Source organism: Coregonus lavaretus (genome assembly GCF_964263955.1).
Source record: "Coregonus lavaretus genome assembly, chromosome: 19".
Taxonomy (NCBI): Eukaryota; Metazoa; Chordata; class Actinopteri; order Salmoniformes; family Salmonidae; genus Coregonus; species Coregonus lavaretus.
In genome coordinates this window covers 41,991,660-42,016,280 of record NC_140006.1, presented here as the reverse complement: position 1 = coordinate 42,016,280, position 24,621 = coordinate 41,991,660, and the positions used below count along the sequence as shown (strand labels likewise).

The 24,621-nt window shown below is 40.6% G+C and overlaps 2 protein-coding genes across 2 annotated transcripts in view; one reads left to right on the top strand and one right to left on the bottom strand.

The window, feature by feature from the left end:
* The window catches only part of LOC311146318 (abl interactor 1-like), a 37,045-nt gene extending 31,254 nt beyond the window's left edge, over positions 1–5,791 (bottom strand). The window contains exon 1 of the mRNA XM_084182807.1: positions 5,647–5,791. Within this exon, the coding sequence (XP_084038933.1) occupies positions 5,647–5,763 (117 nt within the window). The 5' untranslated portion in view covers positions 5,764–5,791. The remainder of the gene's footprint in view (positions 1–5,646) is intronic.
* Positions 5,792–6,359: 568 nt separating this feature from the next.
* On the top strand, positions 6,360–18,751 carry LOC311147164 (acyl-CoA-binding domain-containing protein 5-like). Its single transcript, XM_084183801.1, has 12 exons — positions 6,360–6,435; positions 6,768–6,888; positions 7,605–7,728; positions 8,694–8,766; positions 8,944–9,091; positions 10,808–11,029; positions 12,704–12,774; positions 12,915–13,086; positions 13,375–13,580; positions 13,720–13,773; positions 17,135–17,244; positions 17,542–18,751. Exons 2-12 carry the CDS (start codon positions 6,810–6,812, stop codon positions 17,552–17,554), a joined length of 1,272 nt encoding a protein of 423 aa, XP_084039927.1. The 5' UTR covers positions 6,360–6,435; positions 6,768–6,809; the 3' UTR covers positions 17,555–18,751.
* The last annotated feature ends 5,870 nt before the right edge of the window (positions 18,752–24,621 follow it).

The window sequence follows — 24,621 nt, the reverse complement described above, 5'->3', positions numbered from 1 at the left end:
GTGTTCTTGGGGACCTTCAATGCTGCAGATGTGGTACTCTTCCCCAGATCTGTGCCTCGACACAATCCTGTCTCAGAGCTCTACGGACAATTCCTTTGACCTCACGCACTGCTTCTTGACACACTGCTCGCTTAACCCGGAAGCCAGCCGCACCAATGTGTCGGCGGAGGAAACACTGTACAGCTGGCGACCGAAGTCAGCCTGCATGCGCCCGGGCCCGCCACAAGGAGATTCAACCACAAAGACCAGGGAGGTTTTCCAATGCCTCGCAAAGAAGGACACCTATTGGTAGATGGGTAAAAATAAAAAAGCAGACCCTGAATATCCCTTTGAGCACGGTGAAGTTATTGAAATTACACTTTGGATGGGGTATCAATACACCGAGTCACTACAAAGATACAGGTGTCCTTCCTAACTCTGTTGCCGGAGAAGAAGGAAACCGCTCAGGGATTTCACCATGAGGCCAGTGGTAACTTTAAAACAGTTACAGAGTTTAATGGCTGTTATAGGAGAAAACTGAGGATGAATCAACGACATTGTAGTTACTCCACAATACTAACCTAATTGACAGCGTGAAAAGAAGGAAGGGAAGCCTGTACAGAATTCAAATATTCCAAAACATGCATCCTGTTTGCAACAATGCACTAAAGTAATCCTGCAAAAAATGTGGCAAATCAATTAACTTTGAGTCCTGAATACAAAGTGTTATGTTTGGGGCAAATCCAATACAACACATTACTGAGTACCACTATCCATATTTTGAAGCATAGTGGTGGCTGCATTATGTTATGGTTATGCTTGTAATTGTTAAGGACTGGTGAGTTTTTCAGGATAAAAAATAAATGGAATGGAGCTAAGTCCAGGAAAAATCCTAGAGGAAAATCTGGTTCAGTCTGCTTTCCATCAGACACTGGGAGATGAATTCACCTTTCAGCAGGACAATAACCTAAAACACAAGGCCAAATCTACACTGGAGTTGCTTACAAAGAAGACAGTGAATGTTCCTGAGTGGCAGAGTTACAGTTTTGACTTAAACCTGCTTGAAAATCTATGGCAAGACTTGAAAATGGTTGTCTAGCAATTATCAACAACAAATCTGACATAGTTTGAAGAATTATGGGCAGATATTGCACAATCCTGGGGTGCAAAGCTCTTGGAGAATTACCCAGAAAGACTCACAGCTGTAATCGCTGCCAACTGTGATTCTAACATGTATTGACTCATGGGTGTGAATACTTATGTAAATTAGATCGTTCTGAATTTCATTTTCAATACATTTGCAAAAATGTCTAAAAACATTTATTAACTTTGTCATTATGGGGTATATAGTGTGTAGATGGGTGAGATAAAAACATATTAAATCCATTTTGAATTCAGGCTGTAACAACAACAACATGTGGAATAAGTCAAGGGGTATGAATACTTTCTGAAGGCACCGTACATCAACAGTTGGTCACCGGAGGAAAGAAGGTAAAACCCTACTGTAGTTAATTGTAATTCTAATATAAAATCTTCTCCAGGGGACACGATTGTTTGAAGTCGTTTGTCAACTGAAGTAATTTCACGATAGTGTTCACTACAGATGTAGGATCTTTTTAAATTTGAGCCAGTTTGCTACAGCAGGAAAAAATAATCCTGCAGCAACAAGAAATGTGAATTATTATGTGGATTATAATTAATGGACATTTTTTTGTAGAGGTTGATACATTTTTCGTTAAGGCAAATCAAGTCTGACATTCTAAAATGGAAATGACAAACTTTAGAAGCCTTTTTCAACCTTGAATACACTACAAGTTTCCATTTCCTGCTGTGCAGGAACATTCTCAGCAACAAAAGAGTGATCAACTTAAGATCCTACATCTGTACGTGATGGTACATTACAACACAAGACTGCTTGTCTGAATTTTCCACTAATTACATGTGTTAGCTTCCGAAACAGGTCGCCTGAACATGATGAGATGATGATGTAAATGAATGGCTCAATCAAACAAAATTAAGAGAGTACGCTTCAATTATGACAACCTAGAAACTGGGGGTAACTGAAGACATGCTCAAACATAAGTAGGCAATTGGTTGAGGACTGCCACTGAGAGAACTGATCCCGAAGTATACACTGAGTATACCAAACATTAGGAACACCTTCCTATTATTGAGTTGCACCCGTTCCCCCTCTCCCTCTCCCTCTTTTCCCTCAGAACAGCCTCAATTCTTTGTGGCATGGACTCTACAAGGTTTCGAAAGCGTTCCACAGGGATGCTGGGCCCATGTTGACTCCAATGCTTCCCAAAGTTGTGCCAAGTTGGCTGTATGTCCTTTGGGTGGTGGACAATTCTTGATACACACGGGAAACTGTTGAGCATGAAAAAACCCAGCAGCGTTGCAGTTCCTGACACAAACCGGTGCACCTGGCACCTACTACCATACCCTGTTCAAAGGCACTTAAATATTGTGTCTTGCCCATTCACCCTCTGAATGGCACACATACACAATCCATGTCTCAATTGTCTCAAGGCTTAAAAATCATTCTTTAACCTGTCTCCTCCTGTTCATCTACACTGATGGAAGTGGATTTAACAAGGGACATCAATAAGGGATCCTAGATTTCACCTGGATTCACCTGGTCAGTCCAGGTCATGGAAAGAGGAGGTGTTCTTAATGTTTTGTCCACTCAGTCTAGATCAAACCATATAGCCTATTAAAGCTATGACTCACACACATTCCCCAGAAGAGAGTGAACAGGAATAGAGGAGGACGACGAAATGGGGAGAATCTCAATTGTATACTCCTCGCATCCTCGCGCCTCATTCTCAAAACCCATTGGATGAGAAAGCCTGAGGTCCCTCCCCTCTGACCTCCTCCAATGGGGTTTGAGATTCTCCTTGGGTGGACAACAGAGTGAGACACTTCCCACAGAATCAAGCTAATTGCAATAGTCTAAAAATATCACCTGTAAGGAACTCACGGTAATAATGCTCTCCATTCAGAGTCATACACTTGATTAGTCCTCAGAAGCTGAACCACGTTCTCTCTCTCAGTCTCTCTCTCTCTCCATCTATCTCTCTGTCTCTCTCTTTCAGTCTCCAACTGAATATGTTTTTGCTCTCCCCTGCCCCATGTAGTCAACATCACCCCTTTACCAAACCCCTTACCTTCCTTATGATGGAAAACACACATGATACTAACCTGCTACAACTCCCCTAATCTCCAACCCCTATATCTTTACCAAACCTAACCATCTTTCATCATGGTAGGTGGTACATTATGATGGAAAACACACATGATACTAACCTGCTACAACTCCCCTAATCTCCAACCCCTATATCTTTACCAAACCTAACCATCTTTCATCATGGTAGGTGGTACATTATGATGGAAAACACACATGATACTAACCTGCTACAACTCCCCTAATCTCCAACCCCTATATCTTTACCAAACCTAACCATCTTTCATCATGGTAGGTGGTACATTATGATGGAAAACACACATGATACTAACCTGCTACAACTCCCCTAATCTCCAACCCCTATATCTTTACCAAACCTAACCATCTTTCATCATGGTAGGTGGTACATTATGATGGAAAACACACATGATACTAACCTGCTACAACTCCCCTAATCTCCAACCCCTATATATTTACCAAACCTAACCATCTTTCATCATGGTAGGTGGTACATTATGATGGAAAACACACATGACACCAACTCCCCTAATCTCCAACCCCTATAATCTTTACCAAGACTAAGCAGTCTTTTATCTTGGTATTTGGTAGCCTACCTTATGATGGGAGATCCACATTACACTAACGTGGTACTTTAGAACTAGGCACCCTATCTACTGATTCTACTAGTTAGACAGGCCTGCTGCTACTTAATATCAAAAAATACTTGCGGACGGCACTGCCTTAATACACTCATGATTCATCTATGAGTCAGTAGGATATCATGCGAAGGGGGATTTAGGGTGGGGCCTAAGCTGTGACAAATACAGTTGATTGTGTGTTTCCTTCCTTAATAGCTAAAATGTGTTCCATTGATCTCTTGGACATTTACTATGAGAAATTAGAGATTATTAGATAGAGGCCTACAAGTTTGACTTGAAGCGGGATTACGTAAAACTAGATGTTTAAATTAAGTCGTTTGCCTGTCGTTACGGATTTGGCTTTTGATGGGTACTGTGTCCTTTTTTGATTTGGTTATAAAGGTGTTATAGCAAGCCTCATGACCTGTAGTGTTCCCCAATGACATCACGGATGAGCTATCCAACTCCACCGCTGGGTTCATCTGGATTCTACAATATGAAGTAACCGGTGGCCCCATTGGTTGCTCCTTCCATCTCCAGCTGTTCTGTGAGAGTCATTTAGTGTTTTTTGATTTCACATTTCTGGGCCAGCTGACAGTAAAAGGTTAGGCCAGGTGTGTGTAAACGATGGTGGCATGTTCTTAATCCAATACACAGACAATAATCCAGATTATTACAATGTAATCCATTTGTCTGGAGGAGAGGAACACAACAAAAAGTAGATGGAGTAAAGTCATATTACATTCTCAGGCACACTCATGGAGCACAAATCAAATGTGCAATTCACGTTTGAGTCTGAAATGTGCTTCATGCCATTTGCAATCCATTTCCACAATGTCAATCTGAGAGACAGTGATAACGCTAACGTCTAGCAACCCGAAGGTTGCGTGTTTCAAATCTCATCACGGAAAACTCTAGCATTTTCGCTAATTAGCAACTTTGTAAATACTTACCGCTTTTTAGCTACTTTGCAACTATTTAGCATGTTAGCTAAGCCTTACCCTAACCCTAAACTTAACCTATCTCCTAAACCTAACCTTAACCCCTAGCCTAGCTAACGTTAGCCACCTAGCAAACGTTAGCGTTACCCACCTAGCTAACTTTAGCCACAACAAATTGGAATTCATAACATATCATACATTTTCGCAAATTCGTAACATCTTGTACAATTGCAATTCGTAACATATTGTACGAATTGCTATTCGTAACATATTGTACGAATTGCAATTCGTAACATTTCGTACGAATTGTAATTCGTAAGATATCATACAAATTGTAATTTGTAGCATACTTTACGAAATGGATGATGGACATCCACAAATTAATACATACCAAACAAAACGTAACCAACTACTTGATAGGGTCCCGGATTTACATGTACTATGTTACGTCTACCCCTGAGTCCAGGTTGTATAATGATGAAACGATTAAAACCCATTTGGCCTATTCGATAGCCTACCTATAAAGAGAATGCAGTCATTGACAAGCCTAGGTCATAACAACGACACACCCTCTGAATAGTCTCCAATAGCTTTGTAAATTGACATCAAATGGCTGGTAAAGAATGGTCGTAAGCGTGGCCAACCACCCGAAAAGGGCTGTTATACGAGAATAGAGCTCGAGATGGTAACCACAGTTTAAAGCATAGAATGATTAGGTCGCCTTTTTTCTTTTCTTTTTTACATTGCTAAAAGCCTGTTTCGTAATTTAGATATCTGTCTAACGTTAGCGGTCTGGGGTCTGAGAGCAACGTTTCCTGTCCCCGGTTTCACCCAGTTCTTGAACAAATCCGACGAATTCCGCATATAATTCAACATTTTATCATTGATTTATTTTCCTTACCTGTACATAATTGTTTTCACAGTATTCTGCAACCCTCGATAGATTTTGGTAGCTTTCCACAAGCGCTCGTTTACCGGCCGGAATTTCTTCCTCTAACAACATTTGTAGCTCTGCCATCTTACATCCCTCTGCATTTCTCTCTTCCCTTTCCTTTCAATGAGGCAAAGCGATTATGCTTTTGGTGTGGCGAGAAAGGGGCTCCCCCGCCTGGTATTGTGAGATTTCTGGCCTCGATTTGATCACTGTTACATTTTACCGCGCTTTGGACTCACTGTCAACTGTGATTGGTTCAGGTACTACATCGATTAGTCCTGGATCAATTGAATTTGAGTGCGATTATGGTTTGTGAACCCATTGGTGATGAAAGGTGAACTACAATCGGGTCTAGTGACACAAAGTAGCCAGTGTTCCATTGATGGCGCGCAGCTGTTGTTGCAATCTATATGCTACATTTTAACAGTTTGTCGTCGCGCGTGTGTATCTAATATATATGCTTTTTAAAAAGGTAGGCAAACTGTTGTTGTCCTAGTCAGCACTATATCTCACATATTAAATCCCACATTAAGAGAATTATGGGCCTTGTAGGAATCCTAAAGGAAACCAATTGGTGCATTGTGTAATTCGTGGTCAAAAGACACTACAACTCCCATGGCAACTTTGGGAATCATATGTTTCGTCGTGTTCGGTTGGACCGAATTTGAGAGGTCGGTATCGGAATAGTCAGCCTGGTTGCAGCCAGCAGGCTATATGTAGACAGCAGTGGGTTTAATCCACCCAGACATGCATAGGGTGAGTTTCTTAAACGTAACCTTCTATATATTTGTTCCTTCCTTTTTTTTTAATTCACTCTAATTTGAACATATGGATATTTAATGTTGAGAATGTTTATGCAACAACTAAATAGCTTAATAATTGCCTCAGGCGAAAATAAAACAACAAGACTATTATGCATGCTATAGTATCCATAATACGGTCATCTTTACGAGGTGCGAGGGTATTAACAGGCCGGTTGATTTCAATGACACATTATGAAAGCCTGTTGAGAATAATTTTCATTTGACATTATTGCTGCCAAGCAACTTTGTTGTCACAGAGGTGACCGAATGTTAAATCTCTTTAAGACGTGAGGATTCACCGCCTGTCATCGTGGTTGTGACAAAGCGATGGAGCACGCCGAAGAAGACGAGCTCGAGACCCGATTTAATGCCGCAGTGCGAGTGATACGGAGTTTACCCGAAGATGGTAGGCTGATTATCCACTAATAACTACACTTGCCTATACATCAAATCAGCCACTGAACTGTGGGCCATGGCCTGCGACTGAGTAGCCTATTTAGCAGTAAGCCTAGCTTGTGCAGCATATGTCTGAATAAGCACCATTAGGGCTCACACTGTTGCCACCGTTTTAATTTGGTACCTGTTTGGTAGTGGTGATTGGCTTATATTCTCTGTGTCTTAGATTTAGCTTTAGGTTGGCTCAGAAGGCACACTGTAAGAAGTTCTGCTGTTCTTAAAGAATATAACTGCCTTATCAGTTTAAACTGTTTTACTGTTCGATACAGTTGCATTAGGCTACTCATCCATTGTTTATGTTTTTGTTGTCGTATGACTGAGTCTTTGTAAACAAACAGCCAATATCATGCCAATCTCATGGACTGTCAGTCCTTGCGTAGCGCTGTAGGCAGGGTAACTGATAGGCTGTTGAAATGACAGGTTGTGTCTTTAGAGCTGAAGATGGGCAGCTTCAAACATTAAAGCATTACATTTAAAAGAGAAGTCTATTTATACCTTCTGAGGACACACATTTGTTTTGTCAGTTGCAGTGAGCTCATGGTAATTGCTGCAAGTTGAGGGACCATCGGCTGCAATGTAACAATAATTCAAAGTATCATGTCAATCATCAAACTTCCTGACTCATCCTCTTTGTTCCCCCTCCTATCCTTATTTGCTCTCCTATAGGTCCATACCAGCCGGCGGATGGCATGATGCTCATGTTTTATAGTTACTACAAGCAGGCTATGTTAGGGCCTTGTAACATTCCAAGACCTACAGGATACTGGGACACTGCAGGCAAAGCCAAGTGGTAAATTATGTTTAAGGACTGGGTCGTGTTCATTAGCGCACACTATAGCAAAACATTTTGCAATAGAAAAACGAAAATGAGTGTTTCTTATTGGACGTGTCCAGATAGGTATAGAACCTCCCCGCTTCACTCCATTTTGGATCACTTTCTTCCATTTTGTGCCTACTGAACACGACCCTGGTGAAGGGTGTTGTCCTAGCAATAGGTTATCAAATCAGATGAAAGACAATTTACCATATGTTAGAAAAAGAAAAATACTGCATGCCTTCAGTAAAACGCAAACGTTGACGACCTACTCAGACACATACGAGATATACCAGCATACAGCATGAGCACTTCTGAAAGCGCTGCTCAGGGAAGCAACCCTTTGAAATGTTGATAAGACGGCAGAAGAATGGCACAGCGAGGCAAAGACAAAATGAAAAGTCTAAAAATGGGTTGGTGTTTTTGCCTCAAGGTGAAAGTTTTCGTGATAAAGGAATATTACTGAATCATTTGAATTGGGATATTACGTAAGCCACAAAGCACAATAACCATAGTTATATTATATTGCAAGGAATATTTGTCATGCAATCAATCTACCCATGGTAAAATGTGTAATATACCATACTACCATCTTATTGCTGCAGAATAACACATTTATTAGCCACAAAAATTCATAGCAACTATTAAAACCTATGTTCATTATTTGTGCTGTATGATCAGACCAAATTCTGAGAGATTTAATTTCAAATATCTGATACTGTGTTTACACTAGTTCCCAGAGCTCTTCCTGGTTATGTCATGTGTTCAAGAAAAACTCAAGGCCCTATGTACTGCATATCTTGCATGGATCCATGGATTCATAATGAAATCCCAACTCTGAAAAAAGTATGTTGTTAGTCTGTCTCAAAATCATTGAGGTTTATGCAGCATTTCTTTTGTCACCCGAGTTCATATGAGACCCAAACATTGTTTGTTGCCAGGGACGCATGGAACTCACTGGGGAATATGTCAAAGGAGGAAGCCATGCAAGCTTACCTCAATGACATTCAGCTGGTAAGCATTTTTACTATGTCATTTTGAATAAATAAAAGAAGAGGAAGCAACTGCAATCACGTATTATTGTTTTACCCTCCAGGCAGATTAATTTCTGTTTCATTAAATTGCTGAAACCACATTTATTCTTTATTGAAACACCAATATATTAACAATCAAATTGCCTCTTTCTGGAAGATTCTGGAGACTCTTCCAGTCACAGAGGAGGTGTCTGATCTGCTGGAGGCTCTTGGGGGGTATTTCTTCGAGGAAGTGGAGGGAGGAGTGGAGGAAGAGGAAGAGGAGGCCAAGAGGACCTACAACAGGCCTTTCGCAGCAGCTGCAGGTGCCTGGTCAAAATGGATGCTGTTTTGAGCACTGCAGAACTACACACCTCAGTTTCACTGAACACAACAACACAATACCCCCCAACACATCTAGGAGTACAAGTGTTCAATGATTTATGTGTTTATTGATTATTAATTAACCACTCTCATAGTCTATAAATAGTCACTAAAGAGTCCATAAATTCACACAGAAGGAGATTGTTTCACCTCAAATAATGGAGGGTTTAGCTCTGAGGAAGATGTTAACCTTTCCTTGCTATTAGCAGAGAAGGCCTTTGGATGAATATTTCATAGTCGCCTTTTTGTCTTTTTGCTCAGTGGAAATGCAGATGCTAAAGGGGTATATCCACAAACCAAAGATGGAAGGCAAGTGTTTGTGTGGTAGCGTTGGTCCTAGACGCTGAACTCCATTCGCCAAGGGTCCACAGTGAACTCATGTCAGTCATCCTCACCTTGTAATCAGCAACCAGTTCTGATGAAGGAAGAGAGATTGATGAGTGGACTGTTGTCTATGGCGACAATTAAAGGGATAGTTATCCATTTACCTCATATTATGTAATATATATACCTCATATTGATTGCATGGTGCAAGCAGGACTCCTGTTAGCCTGCGCTAAACAGCAAACCTAAAGGTATCCATACGTTTACTTCAATTTGACATTTTGGTGAACTGTCCCTTTAAGGAAATATGTGCAAATATGTTTGACGGCTGGATGAGTAGAGAAGCTCTTCTGTTGTGTTTTGTGGCGTGGTTGATTGATTGATTGTTTTATCTTTGAAAGTGTCTGGTATTGTCTCAATAGTAGAAAAGTCTGTTGCTAATGAATAGCAGCCTATTTGTGTTAGCTGTGTAGTTGTGCTGCTTTGTGAATCGTGGCATAGACTGCTAAATGTTGTGGCAATGTAGATGCAGTTGGTGTTATCTAGTGTAGCTCATTATAATTATAACGAGTTTATAATAAGGTGTCTTATACGTTTTATTGCACTGCTCAGGCTTTGGGAGTCTGGAAATCTGGAAGGATATTCAAACCAAAGTCCCAGAAAGCAAAATAAATGGCATGAATATGACTGGCAAGGAGGAATGCAAGGAGGAAAGTAAATGCACTGATTTGGAGGAGGAGGAAGAGGAGGAGGAGGAGGAGGAGGAGGAAGATGAGGATGAGGAGGAGAAAGTGGACAGTGATGAGGAGGAGGAGAAGGAGGTGGAGAAAGTGGACAGTGATGAGGAAGAAGATGCAGATGATGAAGAGGAGGAGGAGAGAGGTACCACGAATAGTACATATCCAATTTTGAGCTGTTTCTCTATACGACAATTTAATTATGAATACTATGTAGCATAACGTATTAGCAAGCCAAACATGGTTATACTTATGACAGTGCTATAACTATGGGTAGCTATAAAGCAGTTCAAGCGAAAGCTGAGGACTGAATTTTACATGGTTTTGTATGTTACCACAAAAGAGACTTCATTACTTTTATTTCAGAGATAAAACGTCCCTGGACCGTGGTTATATCAGTTTGTCACAATTCATACCATAACTGCTCTATATCACTATGAAACATAGGACTGGGAGGACCATTGTTATGTCAATGCTGTGTCATGTCAGGTTTATAACTATAATATCCTTACTAACATGCCACTAATTGATTGCTTCATTTTAAGTAGTATGCTAGTGTGGATATTGAAACAGAGCTTATGTCATACTGTCCGTTAGAGAGGAAGGCCCCAGGCCCTGACATGAGTCTGCTCAGGGTGAAGGACCGCAGGTGGAGGTCAGAGGTCAGCTCGTCCAACGGCACTGTGGAGCCCAGCGTCTCCTCCATGACCAACGGGACACACAGCTCCCTCGACAGTGAGGTGGAGGAGGAGGAACTGGCCTACTCAGAAGAGCCCCTACCGGAGAACCGCTACAGGCATCTGAACAGACACCTCAGTGGTAAGGACCGCCACCATAAACACCTCCAGTAGCTGGGTTAGTAGGACCCAACAGTAGGTACTGTATTTGAGAGCACTTGTAAGATAGACAGAAGGAGGGATGTGGCAGTCATGACATTTTGTCAGCCGGTAATTGTCATGCAAATAACTGCCGGTCTCACGGTAATTGACCGTTAATTAACATAAACACATTTAGCATCTCATGGCTTCCACACATAGCCTACAAGCCACTGATGCAGACCTTTGGAACATCTACATTTAAAAAAGTCTAATAAATACATTTAATATAGCCTACACATCACCAAAAATGTATTATTTAATTTAGACAGGTTTAAAGAAACATGATATGAAGAAAATGTAGCCTATTTCAGAAGAACTGATCTGGCTATGCCATATGGCTGTGAGCTACACTAGTTAATTTAGCAGACAAGATTTGCTTAGAATTCCGTGGCATTATTTTTATATTATTTTATAGTATGAAGAATACAATTGAACATAGCTGAATGATAAATAAAATACATTTCCCCAAACTATTTCTGAGTGCGCACATGCAGAGTAGGCTGCCCTGTAATTTGTCGTATAAAAAAATATTCTGCTAATGTCTCCAGGAATATAAAGTGTAGTAGAATTGCATGAAATGTGTTTAGACCACATTTTTCCCATGCAAAGAAAGAAGAAACGTATCTGATATAGCCTAGGTCTACTCTATACACACTCAGCCATGCATTCAACTCTTTTTTGCGAACAGTGATTGAGTTATATTATTAGCCTAAATTATGACTATCCAATCAACTCATCACATTACGAATAGTAGTCTTTCTTACATAAGTCTGCAAATGTGATGACGCATGGAGTGCTTTTACTATAAAGGTGCATTTTTATGGTGAAAATGAGCTTCCCCATACTTTAAACGTGCTTTCCGCCTATGTATTCCAGGTAGGCTACACCAGTTGTAAAGCAGATTAATGTGCTTAATGTTAAGAATTTAGCGATAAATATAGCAGCACGAGAAAGCTGGGATCCTCTTTTCTTAAATAGTGGCCTTTCAAAATTCTGTTTTCACACGCGATTGCATAGCCTATATAATTGTTGCAACATGAGGTCATGGGCTCTCATAAAGTGTTTGATTTTCAGTTGCATTTGCATTGATGTCAGAGTGATTAGAGGGACAATAGAGCGCAGAGTGCCAGGCCATTAGTGACTGGCCCTTAGCAAGTTTGGCAGGCTACTAATAACCATCAGCGGCATCAGAGCGCAGTTTTGGGTAAGCAGTTTTGGGTAAGCAGTTTTGGGTAAGCAGTTTTGGGTAAGCAGTTTTGGGTAAGCCTAGTTACCATGACCGCTGGTGTGGCGGTAATACGGTCACCGTAACAGCGCTAGACTGAACCGGCATATGAACGGACACCTCAGACCCGCCACCATAAACACCTCCAGTAGCTGGTTTAGTAGGACCCTTTCTGTAGGTATTTAAGAGCCCCAGTTCTGAGAGACGGTACAGGCATATTAACAGATGTCTCAGCGGTAAGATGGAGTCAGCTGGAGTTTGGATTACCTGACCTATGACCTACCATAGCCGTGGGAAGTAGTGGTGCTGAGGGGGCTGCAGTACCCCCTGATAAAACATTTTGGTCAATAATCTGGCAATGATGTGGTGTGCTTCGTCCCCTCCGCACAGAGCGTCTTCGAGCCAACGACTCGGACAACGAGGAATTCTGTGACTCAATGGAACATTTAGCCATGGACGAGGTAAGGCGTTAAGAAACGTTATGTGCTTGCTCCAGCAAATTAGAACTCGCTCCCGCCCATCTATTCATTGGGTTGGTTCGTTTTGGGTTATGACAATGCAAAAGGAGCGCTCCCATGATTTTGATTGGTTGTCTTCACAGGAATCGGGAGTACCGAGGGCACACTCCTCCGAGACAAGGGCAAGTCAAGTTAAGAGGAGGAGTCTTCAGGGAGAGACCCTGGATGAGGACCTGAGTCTCCAGGAAGACGCCCCTCACAGGGAGGGGCTTCATACAGAACGACGGGACAGTTGCTGGTCAATGAGTGGAATAGGTGGGTCTGTATGGTCTTACTGTTTAAAAGAAATCATGATAAAAGTATAATCGGTGGCATTTGATCCCTTGATTGACTTGAAACCTTTTTCCTGTGCTTCTGGGCTTTTATTCATAAAGCGTCTCAGAGTGGTAGTGCTAGGATCCACCCAGTCCATTCATTATAATCTAAAAGGCCATACTGATCCTAGATCAGCACTTCTACTCTGAGACGTGGTGATGTCTTGTGACTACAGGCCTCGAAGTCCATAGAGTAATGCTTGCTCACTGCCCATTGTTTGTGGTATAGGTTCCAGGTCATCGGGGCGAGGTTCCGGGTCACAGCTTTTTACCAATGGAAATGCAGCAGAGGGCTGGGTTATGCAGAACAGGACTGAGGCTGTTGCCAGCGGTAACCTTAATGAGCACATCGCCATGGCGCTGACCAGGCTGCAGGAGGACATGGCTAACGTGCTTCAGAGGCTGAACACTCTGGAGGCCCTGACCACATTACAGGTGAGACCACGGTCTGAAAACCAGAGAGATAAAACAGTACTTTTTTTATGATATTTTTTCAAAGATAAAACTGTATCACAGTACAGTCAAAAATTCGATCTGAATCACAAGTCTACATTTTGTGTCTGTTCATTTTCAGACTAGATCGCTTTCTCAGGCTAGACAAGATGACTCCTTATCCCTAGCAAGAAAGGTATGTGCCTCTATCTAACTATACTGAACAAAAATATAAATGCAACATGCAACAATTTAAACGATTTTACTGAGGTACAGTTCATATAAGGAAATCAGTCAATTGAAATAAATTCATTAGGCCCTAATCTATGGATTTCACATGACTGGGCAGGGGCGCAGCCATGGGTGGGCCTGGGAGGGCATAGGCCCACCCACTGTGGAGCCAGGCCCAGCCAATCAGAATTAGTTTTTCACTTTTTCATCACATGACTATTGGTTGGTGGCCTGGTGGTTGGGAGCTTGGGCCGGTGGCCGATAGGTCCCTGGTTCGGGTCCCCGATTTGACTTGGTGGGAGATCTGTCGATGTGCCCTTGGGCGGGTTGCTTGACCCTGGTTGCTCCTGTGGGTCGCTCTGGATGGGAATGTCTGCTAGATGACTGAATGTGATGTAAATGTTGAGCGGCTTCACTGCAGGTAGATTGTATGTTTTAATATACAATAAAATACAGATATCCATCTGTTGGTCACAGATACCTTTAAAAAAAAATGGGCCTCAAAATGGACTTCAGGATCTCGTCACGGTATCTCTGTACATTCAAATTGGCATCGATAAAATGCAATTGTGTTCGTTTTCCGTAGCTTATGCCTGCCCATACCATAACCCCACTGCCACCATGGGGCACTCTGTTCACAACAATGACATCAGCAAACCGCTTGCCCACACGACGCAAAACACGTGGTCTGCGGTTGTGAGGCCTGTTGGACGTACTGCCAAATTCTCTAAAACAACGTTGGAGGCAGCTTATGGTAGAGAAATTAACATTCAATTGTCTGGCAACAGCTCTGTTGGACATTCCTGCCGTCAGCATGCCAATTGCACGGTCCCCAAAAATATGAGACATCTATGGCATTGTGTTGGGTGACAAAACTGCACATTTTAGCAGATGCTCTTATCCAGAGCATTTTTTAAATTTATTTTTTCATACTGGCCCCCCGTGGGAATCGAACCCACAACCCTGGCGTTGCAAGCGCCATGCTCTACCAACTGCGCTACACAGGGCCCACACGGGTAATGACCATGCTGTTTAATCAGCTTCTCTATATGCCACACCTGTCAGGTGGATGGATTATCTTGGCAAAGGAGAAATGCTCACTAACAGGAATGTAAACAAATTTGTGGACAAAATTTGAGAGAAATAAGCTTTTTGTGTGTATGGAACATTTCTGGGATCTTTCATTTCAGCTCATGAAACATGGGACCATCACTTTACATGTTGCGTTTATATTTTTGTTCACTGTATTAATTCTTAAAAGTCTAAGCTGACATATGGAATTGTTTTAAGATTGTCATACCATGAATAATTTAGCTATTTCATTTTACGACCCCTTTAGGTATAAAGAATATATACACTACCGGTCAAAAGTTTTAGAACACCTACTCATTCAAGGGTTTTTCTTTATTTTTACCATTTTCTACATTGTAGAATAATAGTGAAGACATCAAAACTATGAAATAACACATATGGAATCATGTAGTAACCAAAAAAGTGTTAAACAAATCAAAAAATAATTGAGATTTGAGATTCTTCAAATAGCCACCCTTTGCCTTGATGACAGCTTTGCACACTCTTGTTATTCTCTCAACCAGTTTCACCTGGAATGCTTTTCCAACAGTCTTGACGGAGTTCCCACATATGCTGAACACTTGTTGGCTGCTTTTCCTTCACTCTGCGGTCCGACTCATCCCAAACCATCTCAATTTGGTTGAGGTCGGGGGATTGTGGAGGCCAGGTCATCTGATGCAGCACTCCATCACTCTCCTTCTTGGTAAAATAGCCCTTACACAGCCTGGAGGTGTGTTGGGTCATTGTCCTGTTGAAAAACAAATGATAGTCCCACTAAGCCCAAACCAGATGGAATGGCATATCGCTGCAGAATGCTGTGGTAGCCATGCTGGTTAAGTGTGCCTTGAATTCTAAATAAATCACAGACAGTGTCACCAGCAAAGCACCCCCACACCATAACACCTCCTCCTCCATGCTTTATGGTTGGAAATACACATTCAGAGATCATCCGTTCACCCACACCGTGTCTCACAAAGACACGGCGGTTGGAACCAAAAATCTCCAATTTGGACTCCAGACCAAAGGACAAATTTCCACCGGTCTAATGTCCATTGTTCGTGTTTCTTGGCCCAAGCAAGTCTCTTCTTCTTATTGGTGTCCTTTAGTAGTGGTTTCCTTGCAGCAATTTGACCATGAAGGCCTGATTCACGTAGTCTCCTCTGAACAGTTGATGTTGAGATGTGTCTGTTACTTGAACTCTGTGAAGCATTTATTTGGGCTGCAATTTCTGAGGCTGGTAACTCTAATGAACTTATCCTCTGCAGCAGATGTAACTCTGGGTCTTCTATTCCTGTGGCGGTCCTCATGAGAGCCAGTTTCATCATAGTGCTTGATGGTTTTTGCGACTGCGCTTTAAGAAACGTTCAAAGTTCTTGAAATGTTCCGTATTGACTGACCTTCATGTCTTAAAGTAATGATGGACTGTTGTTTCTCTTTACTTATTTGCGCTGTTCTTGCCATAATATGGACTTGGTCTTTTACCAAATACGGCTATCTTCTGTATACCCCCCTACCTTGTCACAACACAACTGATTGGCTCTAACGCATTAAGAAGGAAAGAAATTCCACAAATTAACTTTTAAGAAGGCACACCTGTTAATTGTAATGCATTCCAGGTGACTACCTCAAGAAGCTGATTGAGAGAATGCCAAGAGTGTGCAAAGCTGTCATCAAAGCAAAGGGTGGCTATTTGAAGAATCTCAAATATAAATATATATTTTGATTTGTTTTAACACTTTTTTGGTTACTACATGATTCCATATGTGTTATTTCATAGTTTTGTCTATTCACTATTATTCTACAATGTAGAAAATAGTAAAAAATTAAGAAAACCCCTTGAATGAGTAGGTGTTCTAAAACTTTGGACCGGTAGTGTATAAAAAAAGTATTTAATAAAATATTGAATTTGGCCTTTACTACTATAGCCCATAGAAACGCATTGAATAACACATTCATAAATGGCAAAAAAAACTGTCCAAAAATAAAGCATAAGGAAGAAGGTTTTGAATCTTCTGTCTAACTATTAAATAATCGTAAAAAAAAAAAAAACAGGATTCACAATGCCAGGAATCATACTGCATTCACAATGTCAGAATCATACTGTATTCACAATGCCAGAATCATACAGTTTTTTCCCCATTGAATATCTTAAAACGTCTACACATGTAAGAAGAGAGGTTTAACATTTATTTTGTATACTCTTTAATGTCAGCAGCAGATGAGAGAAATGAGAAGTTGTCTTTTTGGTTTTCCAGAGTCCTTCGTGGTGGCCTTTTCACCTGTCTCCTACCACTGTGGCGTTTACTACTGTCTGGCCTTTGATTTCTCATTGGCTGGTTCAGATTTACCTGCTACGAAAGAGGAAGTGAGTGTACTGTGTGTTCTATACTGTATGTCATCAGTGCCCTGTGAATCAGAGCCATGTATAAATATATAGAAAATATCTCTGTATATGCCTCAGTTGTAAATGTGCTTATATCGTCAACTGTTGACGTCAGTGTTCTATCTATGCCATAGGTGTCCTAACCTTGTGCAGAATATGTGCACCTTTAGGTTAGGGGACGTCTACTTTATATGTTGTCAGTTACCAGTTTGTCACATTGAATCAATACAAATCAGCTCATTATTATAATAATGTGTTGTTCAACGTTTCTCTTTTCAGAAAGATAAGCTGAGGATCGTGTGGGTTATCCAAACAAGCCAGACTCTTAAGAGAATTTGCTCTACTTTTGCACAGGAGTTATACTTTTCATTTAAATTCTCTACATGCCACTGTTTGGCACTGTACAACAACTGTACTTGTGCAAGAGAGAGGTGATTTGTAATACATAATTCATAATTTATTTTTTATTTAAACATTGTCTGGATTTATGGGCACAATACAATGTTTGCTTACCACGTGACATTTTTTAAATATTATTTTGGTACCCCACTAATGCCATACAATATTGTAACTTCATGGACCAGTTTCCCTGATTCCTATTGGAATAAAAAGCACTTTCAATGCTTTCAATGAGGATTTTCCATTGAACATGTTTTTTAGTCCAAGAGGTAGGCTCTTATAGCTTAATATTACTTAACTCATGACATAGTGACCCACTAACTTGCTTGATCATTTGCTCAAATTTAAAACAGGGTGCTTCGCAATATATATTACCCCTTTCTCACTTAGAATGACATTAATGGTTTTGTTTCTCAAAAACAGGAAATACATGAATGTTTGTCAAACGTACACTCATAAAGATAGTGTACAAACAAAACATCACAAGTTTTACATGGGGGGGATCAAGACGTAATAGATGTATTGATGTGGTGTTGAGGTCCATGAATATATTTTATACTGTATTTATTGACCATATTAATCATACATACTGAAGTGTACTCATACTTGACATTGATGTTGATTAATAACCTTCCACTAACACTAATGGATTAAATATTCATATTTTATTCCCAATATAGGTAAATATTTCAGAATGTTTAGCAAAGAAATCCCAGAAGACGGCTTTCATTAACACAGTGGGATTAGGAAGGTTTCTGTGTGGATCAAAGGATTAACATTATTGTGCAATATCTGCTGTCTATTATCATTTGCAATAAGCCCAAAATAATTCACTTCCAGAAAGAAATCCTACAGGGTTTGTAGGAATGTTTTATTTTCCTAATCTTATTTCTCTATCTCTATTTTCTTCCTGTGAACACATTGTGTAATTTATGAGAATTAGTGATAGAAAACAGGACTATAGTGCAAAATATTGTATTTATAGTATTTCATTATACTACAAGAATGTATCTAAGTAGCCTACTGATGATTATACAATTATGTGCAGAGATGCACTTGCAAGTTGCAATAAAGCATTGTTCACACTGCAGGCCTTAATGCTCAAATCAGTTTTTTTCAAATCTGTTTTGGAATACTGACTGTCCAAACAGCAAGTTAAAAGTGGTCAAATTTAATTTGTGTGTTCAGACAGCAGTCATTTACTGACATGGCTATACTAGTTGTCATAGTAACCACGGGTGTGTGCGCAGTGGCGTCATTATACCTCAGTGAGTGGTGTAGACTGATTGGGGGAGGAGCTCAGGGCCGGCCCGCCCATTAGCAGGATGGCGGCCGTCTAGAGCGGCAGATTAACGAGAACGGCATTCTCCGAGCTAAACTGACCAAGACGCACCTCCAACAACACCTCACTTAATTCTGCCCCAAAAACAATGAACACTTCTCTCACCCAGTTGCATATGAGCTATTAAGCTGAGCCCTGATGCCGCCCCATGGTAAACAGCGCTCACTTTGCGAAAGGCAGGGGCGCAAAATATGTATCGTCCATGCCCAGCAAGCCTCCCCATGGTGCTGTTGGAGAGACCCAGCCGTTGCAGCTCTCCACTATGGAGCCAGATAGCTGCCAAAAGGTTGAATGTACGTATCGTTAGGATCGTAAGAAAATCATTATGTAAATTGTTAGGATCGTAAGAAAAGCCATGCGTGAAACATGAAACAATGTGACGATTACTGACTAACATTTTAGGCTTGAACAAATGTTGTGTTGCAATTCTGATGTACAATAATACCTTTCAGAGTTTTGGCAGTTTCATCTCGCCAACAACAAAATGTACACCAAACGGCCTGCGAGGAGTGCTACACGAACAAGCATAAAACACAGTATAAAAAAAAACAGAAGTCAGGGAAACCGGAAAAAACGTATCCTGCACGTTTTCAAGTTAAAAGTCTCCATTCTCTAATACTCCTCAGTTGAGTTTACTTCACATTTAGGTCTCTAATGTAATGGATTTGTTTGCCAGCGCAAGTCCAGTGCCGACAACAGTGATTTTTCAGTCCACTAGGTGTATCTCTACAGCATGGGCATATCTCTGAGTGACGTTGACATCCCCATGCATGCACCTTATCAAAATATGACTAATTCAATATTGCACCATCCCATTCTCTGGCCTCTGTCTGCAATCATAACCAGTAGTATCTACCAGTAATAATGAACCATAGAATAATAATAGATGTTTGGTCAATCTATGAATGATGTATGACCACTGGAGCCTTTGCCACTCAAAATATTTTTCAAAATTCTCCAAAGTTCTTTAGTCTATCACTTTAATAATTCAATGTTTAATTTAGGCCTATCCCCCCCCCCCCCCCCCAAAAAAATAGGCCTTCAACTTGTAGGCATTGCAATTTAGGCTATAATTTTGGGTACTGGTGTCTTGCGGAATCATTTTGTGTTTTATAACTGTTTTTATTATTAAAAAGAGACACTGGCTCACAGGCCTCGAAATATAGCCTCTAAATACAGTTTAAACAAAATAGCTGAAGAAGCACATGCAGTGGCTGATGGGGAAAACAGATCTGGCAATAAGAATAGGCTATAGGAAGTCTTGACCATTTGGGACCCCTTGGCTATTTAGCTCAGGACAGGTTATAGCCAAGACTTAATCAATATTTTGTTTTGTCTCATTTATTAATATGGATATAGCCTCTGCGTGATGGGGTTGTGCAACGCAAATGGCTATAACAAGCCTACATACAGAGTATACCTCGCAAATACAACAGTCAAAATGTAGCCCCACGCGGCTATAAAAAATAAATTATGCAATTGTATGGCCATTAAATAACACAACAGCATGGCATATTTATATAGTGGAATAGGCCTAGCAAAAATCATATTTACTTTCTATTTTGCAGCTCAGGCAGTTATTCTAGACAAGGCTCTTCTGTGTCATTTGCTGAAGATCCAAGCCTATACTATGCCCAAGCCTAGTGGTATAACGTCGTTATCGAATGCCGTTCTAAAACAAGCAATAGACTTTTATTTTGGAAATGAAACCAGAAGCTGCAAAGCAACTCTAACGTCTGGGCTAGAGTTGCTTTATTATAATAATAACATACCGTTTAGCAGACACTTTTATCCAAAGCAACTTACAGTCATGCGTGCATACATTTTTGTGTATGGGTGGTCCCAGGGATTGAACCCACTACCTTGACGTTACAAGCGCAGTGCTCTACCAGCTGAGCTACAGAGGACCACCTTATTGACTAGCTAACTTTGACTAGCTTTGCAGATACCACATTCCTGACAAAGGTTTGTACGTATAAAAAATATCTGTAACCGAGTAAAGGGCGATGTGAAGTAAGAATTGAACGTGTAAATGTTCGTTCATAGTCGTAGCGTAGGGTTTGTACATTTACAGGTCCAATTTAACGGTTATGTTTCATGTTTCACGCATGGATTTTCTTACGATCCTAACGATACGTATGTTCAACTTTTTGGCCACTATCTGGCTACATATATCTGTGGCATTGTGTTGTGACAAAACTGCACATTTTAGAGTGGCCTTTTATTGTCCCCAGCACAAGGTGCACCTGTGTAATGATCATGCTGTTTAATCAGCTTGTTGATATGCCACACCTGTCAGGTGGATGGATTATCTTAGAAATAAGATTTTTGTGTGTATGGAACATTTCTGGGATCTTTTATTTCAGCTCTTGAAAAATGGGACCAACACTTTACATGTTGCATTTATATTTTTTTGCATTTTCACTGACCAGTGGGCGATGTCCGGCCCCCCTACCACGATGGGCCGGCCCGGTTTTCTGGTTGGTTTAGCTGAGGTGGCGCAAATTCACATTCAAAGTCAAACGCGCATCATCAAAGAGAGTAAGACCCGCTCTGACTCTGTCAGTCAAAACAGAAAAACGTAATGGTGGTGCCGAAAAAGTAGAGACCGAAAAAGTGCACTTGAAGCCTACGCTGCTAAATTTGTAAAATTAACCGATTTATTTGCTAAAACATCTGGTTCTGCGTCTGTGAAAATGACAGATAATCTGCGGTGGTGCAGTCGAGGTAGGAAGAAAACAGAGAGACACACTCACGCACATTAGCCTCGTTCTCAACCACAGTTTCTATGCAAGTAAAGTCCTTTTTAAAAATCCGAACAGCTGTGATGGAAACAGGAAGTTTCAGTACACTTTTATAAATGCCGACAGATAATTTATTCGTTCGACATGGTGGGATATTTTTGTGTCGGTAAAATTAATTATGCGAGAAATGGCGGTGGAAACGCCTTTATATGCAAATATTGATATAATAACCATCATATCGAAGTAAACTTGGAGTCACGCGATGACATGGTGTGTGGTCCTCCCACTACGACTCAGGAAACCTTACAGTTTAATAAACCACAGATAAAATAATTTATGATTAACTTCACAGGGTGGTGAAAGTTCACGGAATGAGTTTGATGCTCCTAGCCAATAAATGTCGAGGGTCTTATTCTGGTAACATGATGATCGACGCTTGACTGCCGTTTGAAAAATAAATATTCTCGCTCTTATCCGTAAAAATCTAATCATGTGGACTAACCTACCGGCAGAGCCTACCCGCATCAGCGAGCTGTTGGCTAGACCGCACATACCAAAACCAGATTAGGCACATTTGCTATGTAATGCAACAGTTTGTGACAAAACTATCGGTAGAATTGAAAATGCGATGGAAACACATTGAACATTAGATTTTTCTTCGGTAGGCTACATGAAAACTTAAGCGAAAAAGTCAATTTTGTGTGCACTAGGTCATCACGCACTGATTTTTATCCACAACAAGTCCATTTGGTGGAAACACAACACTACCTTTACATGCACACTAATAATTCGATATTAAACGGATCATGGCAGTAGGCAGGTTATGCAATAGTCATGTAAGCAACTTACTCTGTTTATTTTAACCGGCGTAAAGTCGAAATCGAAGTAAGCATACGCCGATTAAAACACCGGGTTTTCTGAGCAATCTTTCGAATTATTAGGACATGTCAACACCTTCATCGGCGTTACAGCGGTGTATTTGATCTGCGCATGTGCCAGCAACCGAGCGAGCCTCCCTCTTAAATGCGAGTGAAGTGAGTTCGGAACAACAATGAATGCGTAGTAGAAGTAGTTTTCACATAAACGTTATATGTCCGAATTCAGAATCAAACATGCTCCCCAAAAATAACATGTTCGCTGTACTAGAACGTTTATTTTGATGGAGTGCCATCAGGTAGCCTGATTTCAGATGTCCATGTAAGGGAATCGTTCTCCTTGCAAATCATGTAAACGTTTTAATCGAACAATTATATTAATCTGACTATACAAAATAATCGCATTATTGTGTGCATCTAACCGACTGCTCGGACAATGCGCATATTTTAGAATATTCGCATGAAAATCTGTCGCCAATTGGATGGAAACCTAGCTACTGACACAGAAGGACTGTGCTATAGAGTAGATTAAATGTTCACGTAGGGGTGGTAATCTTGAATTTAGTCTTCTCCAGACAGAATGCAGATGGGGTGTTATATTTAAAAACTCTCCACCCATCAGGAATGAATGAAGAATTGTTATTGAAGTGTTTTCTGTAACTGGTATTGCCTAGTATTGGTGTTCGATACCCCCATCTAGTGGTCTCTCTAGCTCCCTTCTCTATTACAATCCTGTGTTATTTATTGAGGAAATGTTCACATGGTTTATGTAAAAACAATAATTGATTATATTTTTCTGTCCGCATTACTACATTTTGTATATAATCTAGATCATGCATTCTATTGCACTGGGTACTGATTTATAGATTTTCTGATGTATTTTCTTGCTTGATCGTGTGACATGCAATTATACTTGAAATGCAGTAGAAGTCAGGTGTGTGCGCGGAGGATTTACACTGAGGATGGCCTGAGGCCGAAACGTTTGTCTTTTGTTTTCACATTTAATTTATGATTTTTTGGGGGGACACCATGATGTTCTAATAAACATCTTTATTTTGCATTTATGTATTTATTCATTTTTTCGACATGGTGCGGGTCTCTCTCTTCCATTAATCATTACTCCTACATTAATAAACCATTTACTAATCATTAAAGTATTTTTCTATTCCCTAATCTAAAAATGACTGCTATTAATACTTCACAAATGTTTTGAGTGACCCGTGTAATTTTTCACAAAAAGATAGGCATGCCATTGGTAGACATTCCTGCTGTACCTGGTAAAAGAATAAGCACACAACACAGGATGTTTTAAGGAAATATATATATACTAGCTTACTAACATTTACAAATGTGGGAGTAACGATTAATAAATGGTGAGGAAACTGTTTATAAATGCCTTTATAAATGGTTTATTGTCACGATCGTTGAGAGACGGATCAGTCCAAGGTGCAGCGTGGTATGCGAACATGTTTATTTCCGAATAAACACTCACAACAAAACAACGTAACGTGAAGTCCAAGGCTATGCACAATACAAGCCTAACACAGGAACAAGATCCCACAAACATAGTAGGCAAACAGGCTACCTAAGTATGATCCCCAATCAGAGACAACGAGCGACAGCTGCCTCTGATTGGAAATCACACCCGGCCAAACATAGAAATACGATACCTAGATCACAAACATAGAATGCATCACATAGATCTCCACACCCTGACTCAACATACAAGAGTCCCATACGTCAGGGCATGACATTTATTATGGACCGTTAAAATAAAGTGTTACCCTAGGACAGGGTTCTTCAATTCCGGTCCTGGAGGGCCGAAACACCTCTGTTTTTCATCCTCTCCTTCTAATCAGGGGCTAATTCAGACATGGGACACCAGGTGAGTGCAATTAACTACCAGGTAGAAATAAAAAACAGAAGTGTTTCGGCCCTCCAGGACCGGAATTGAAGAACCCTGCCCTAGGAGGTTACTGGGCCCAGTACAGGCAGTGTG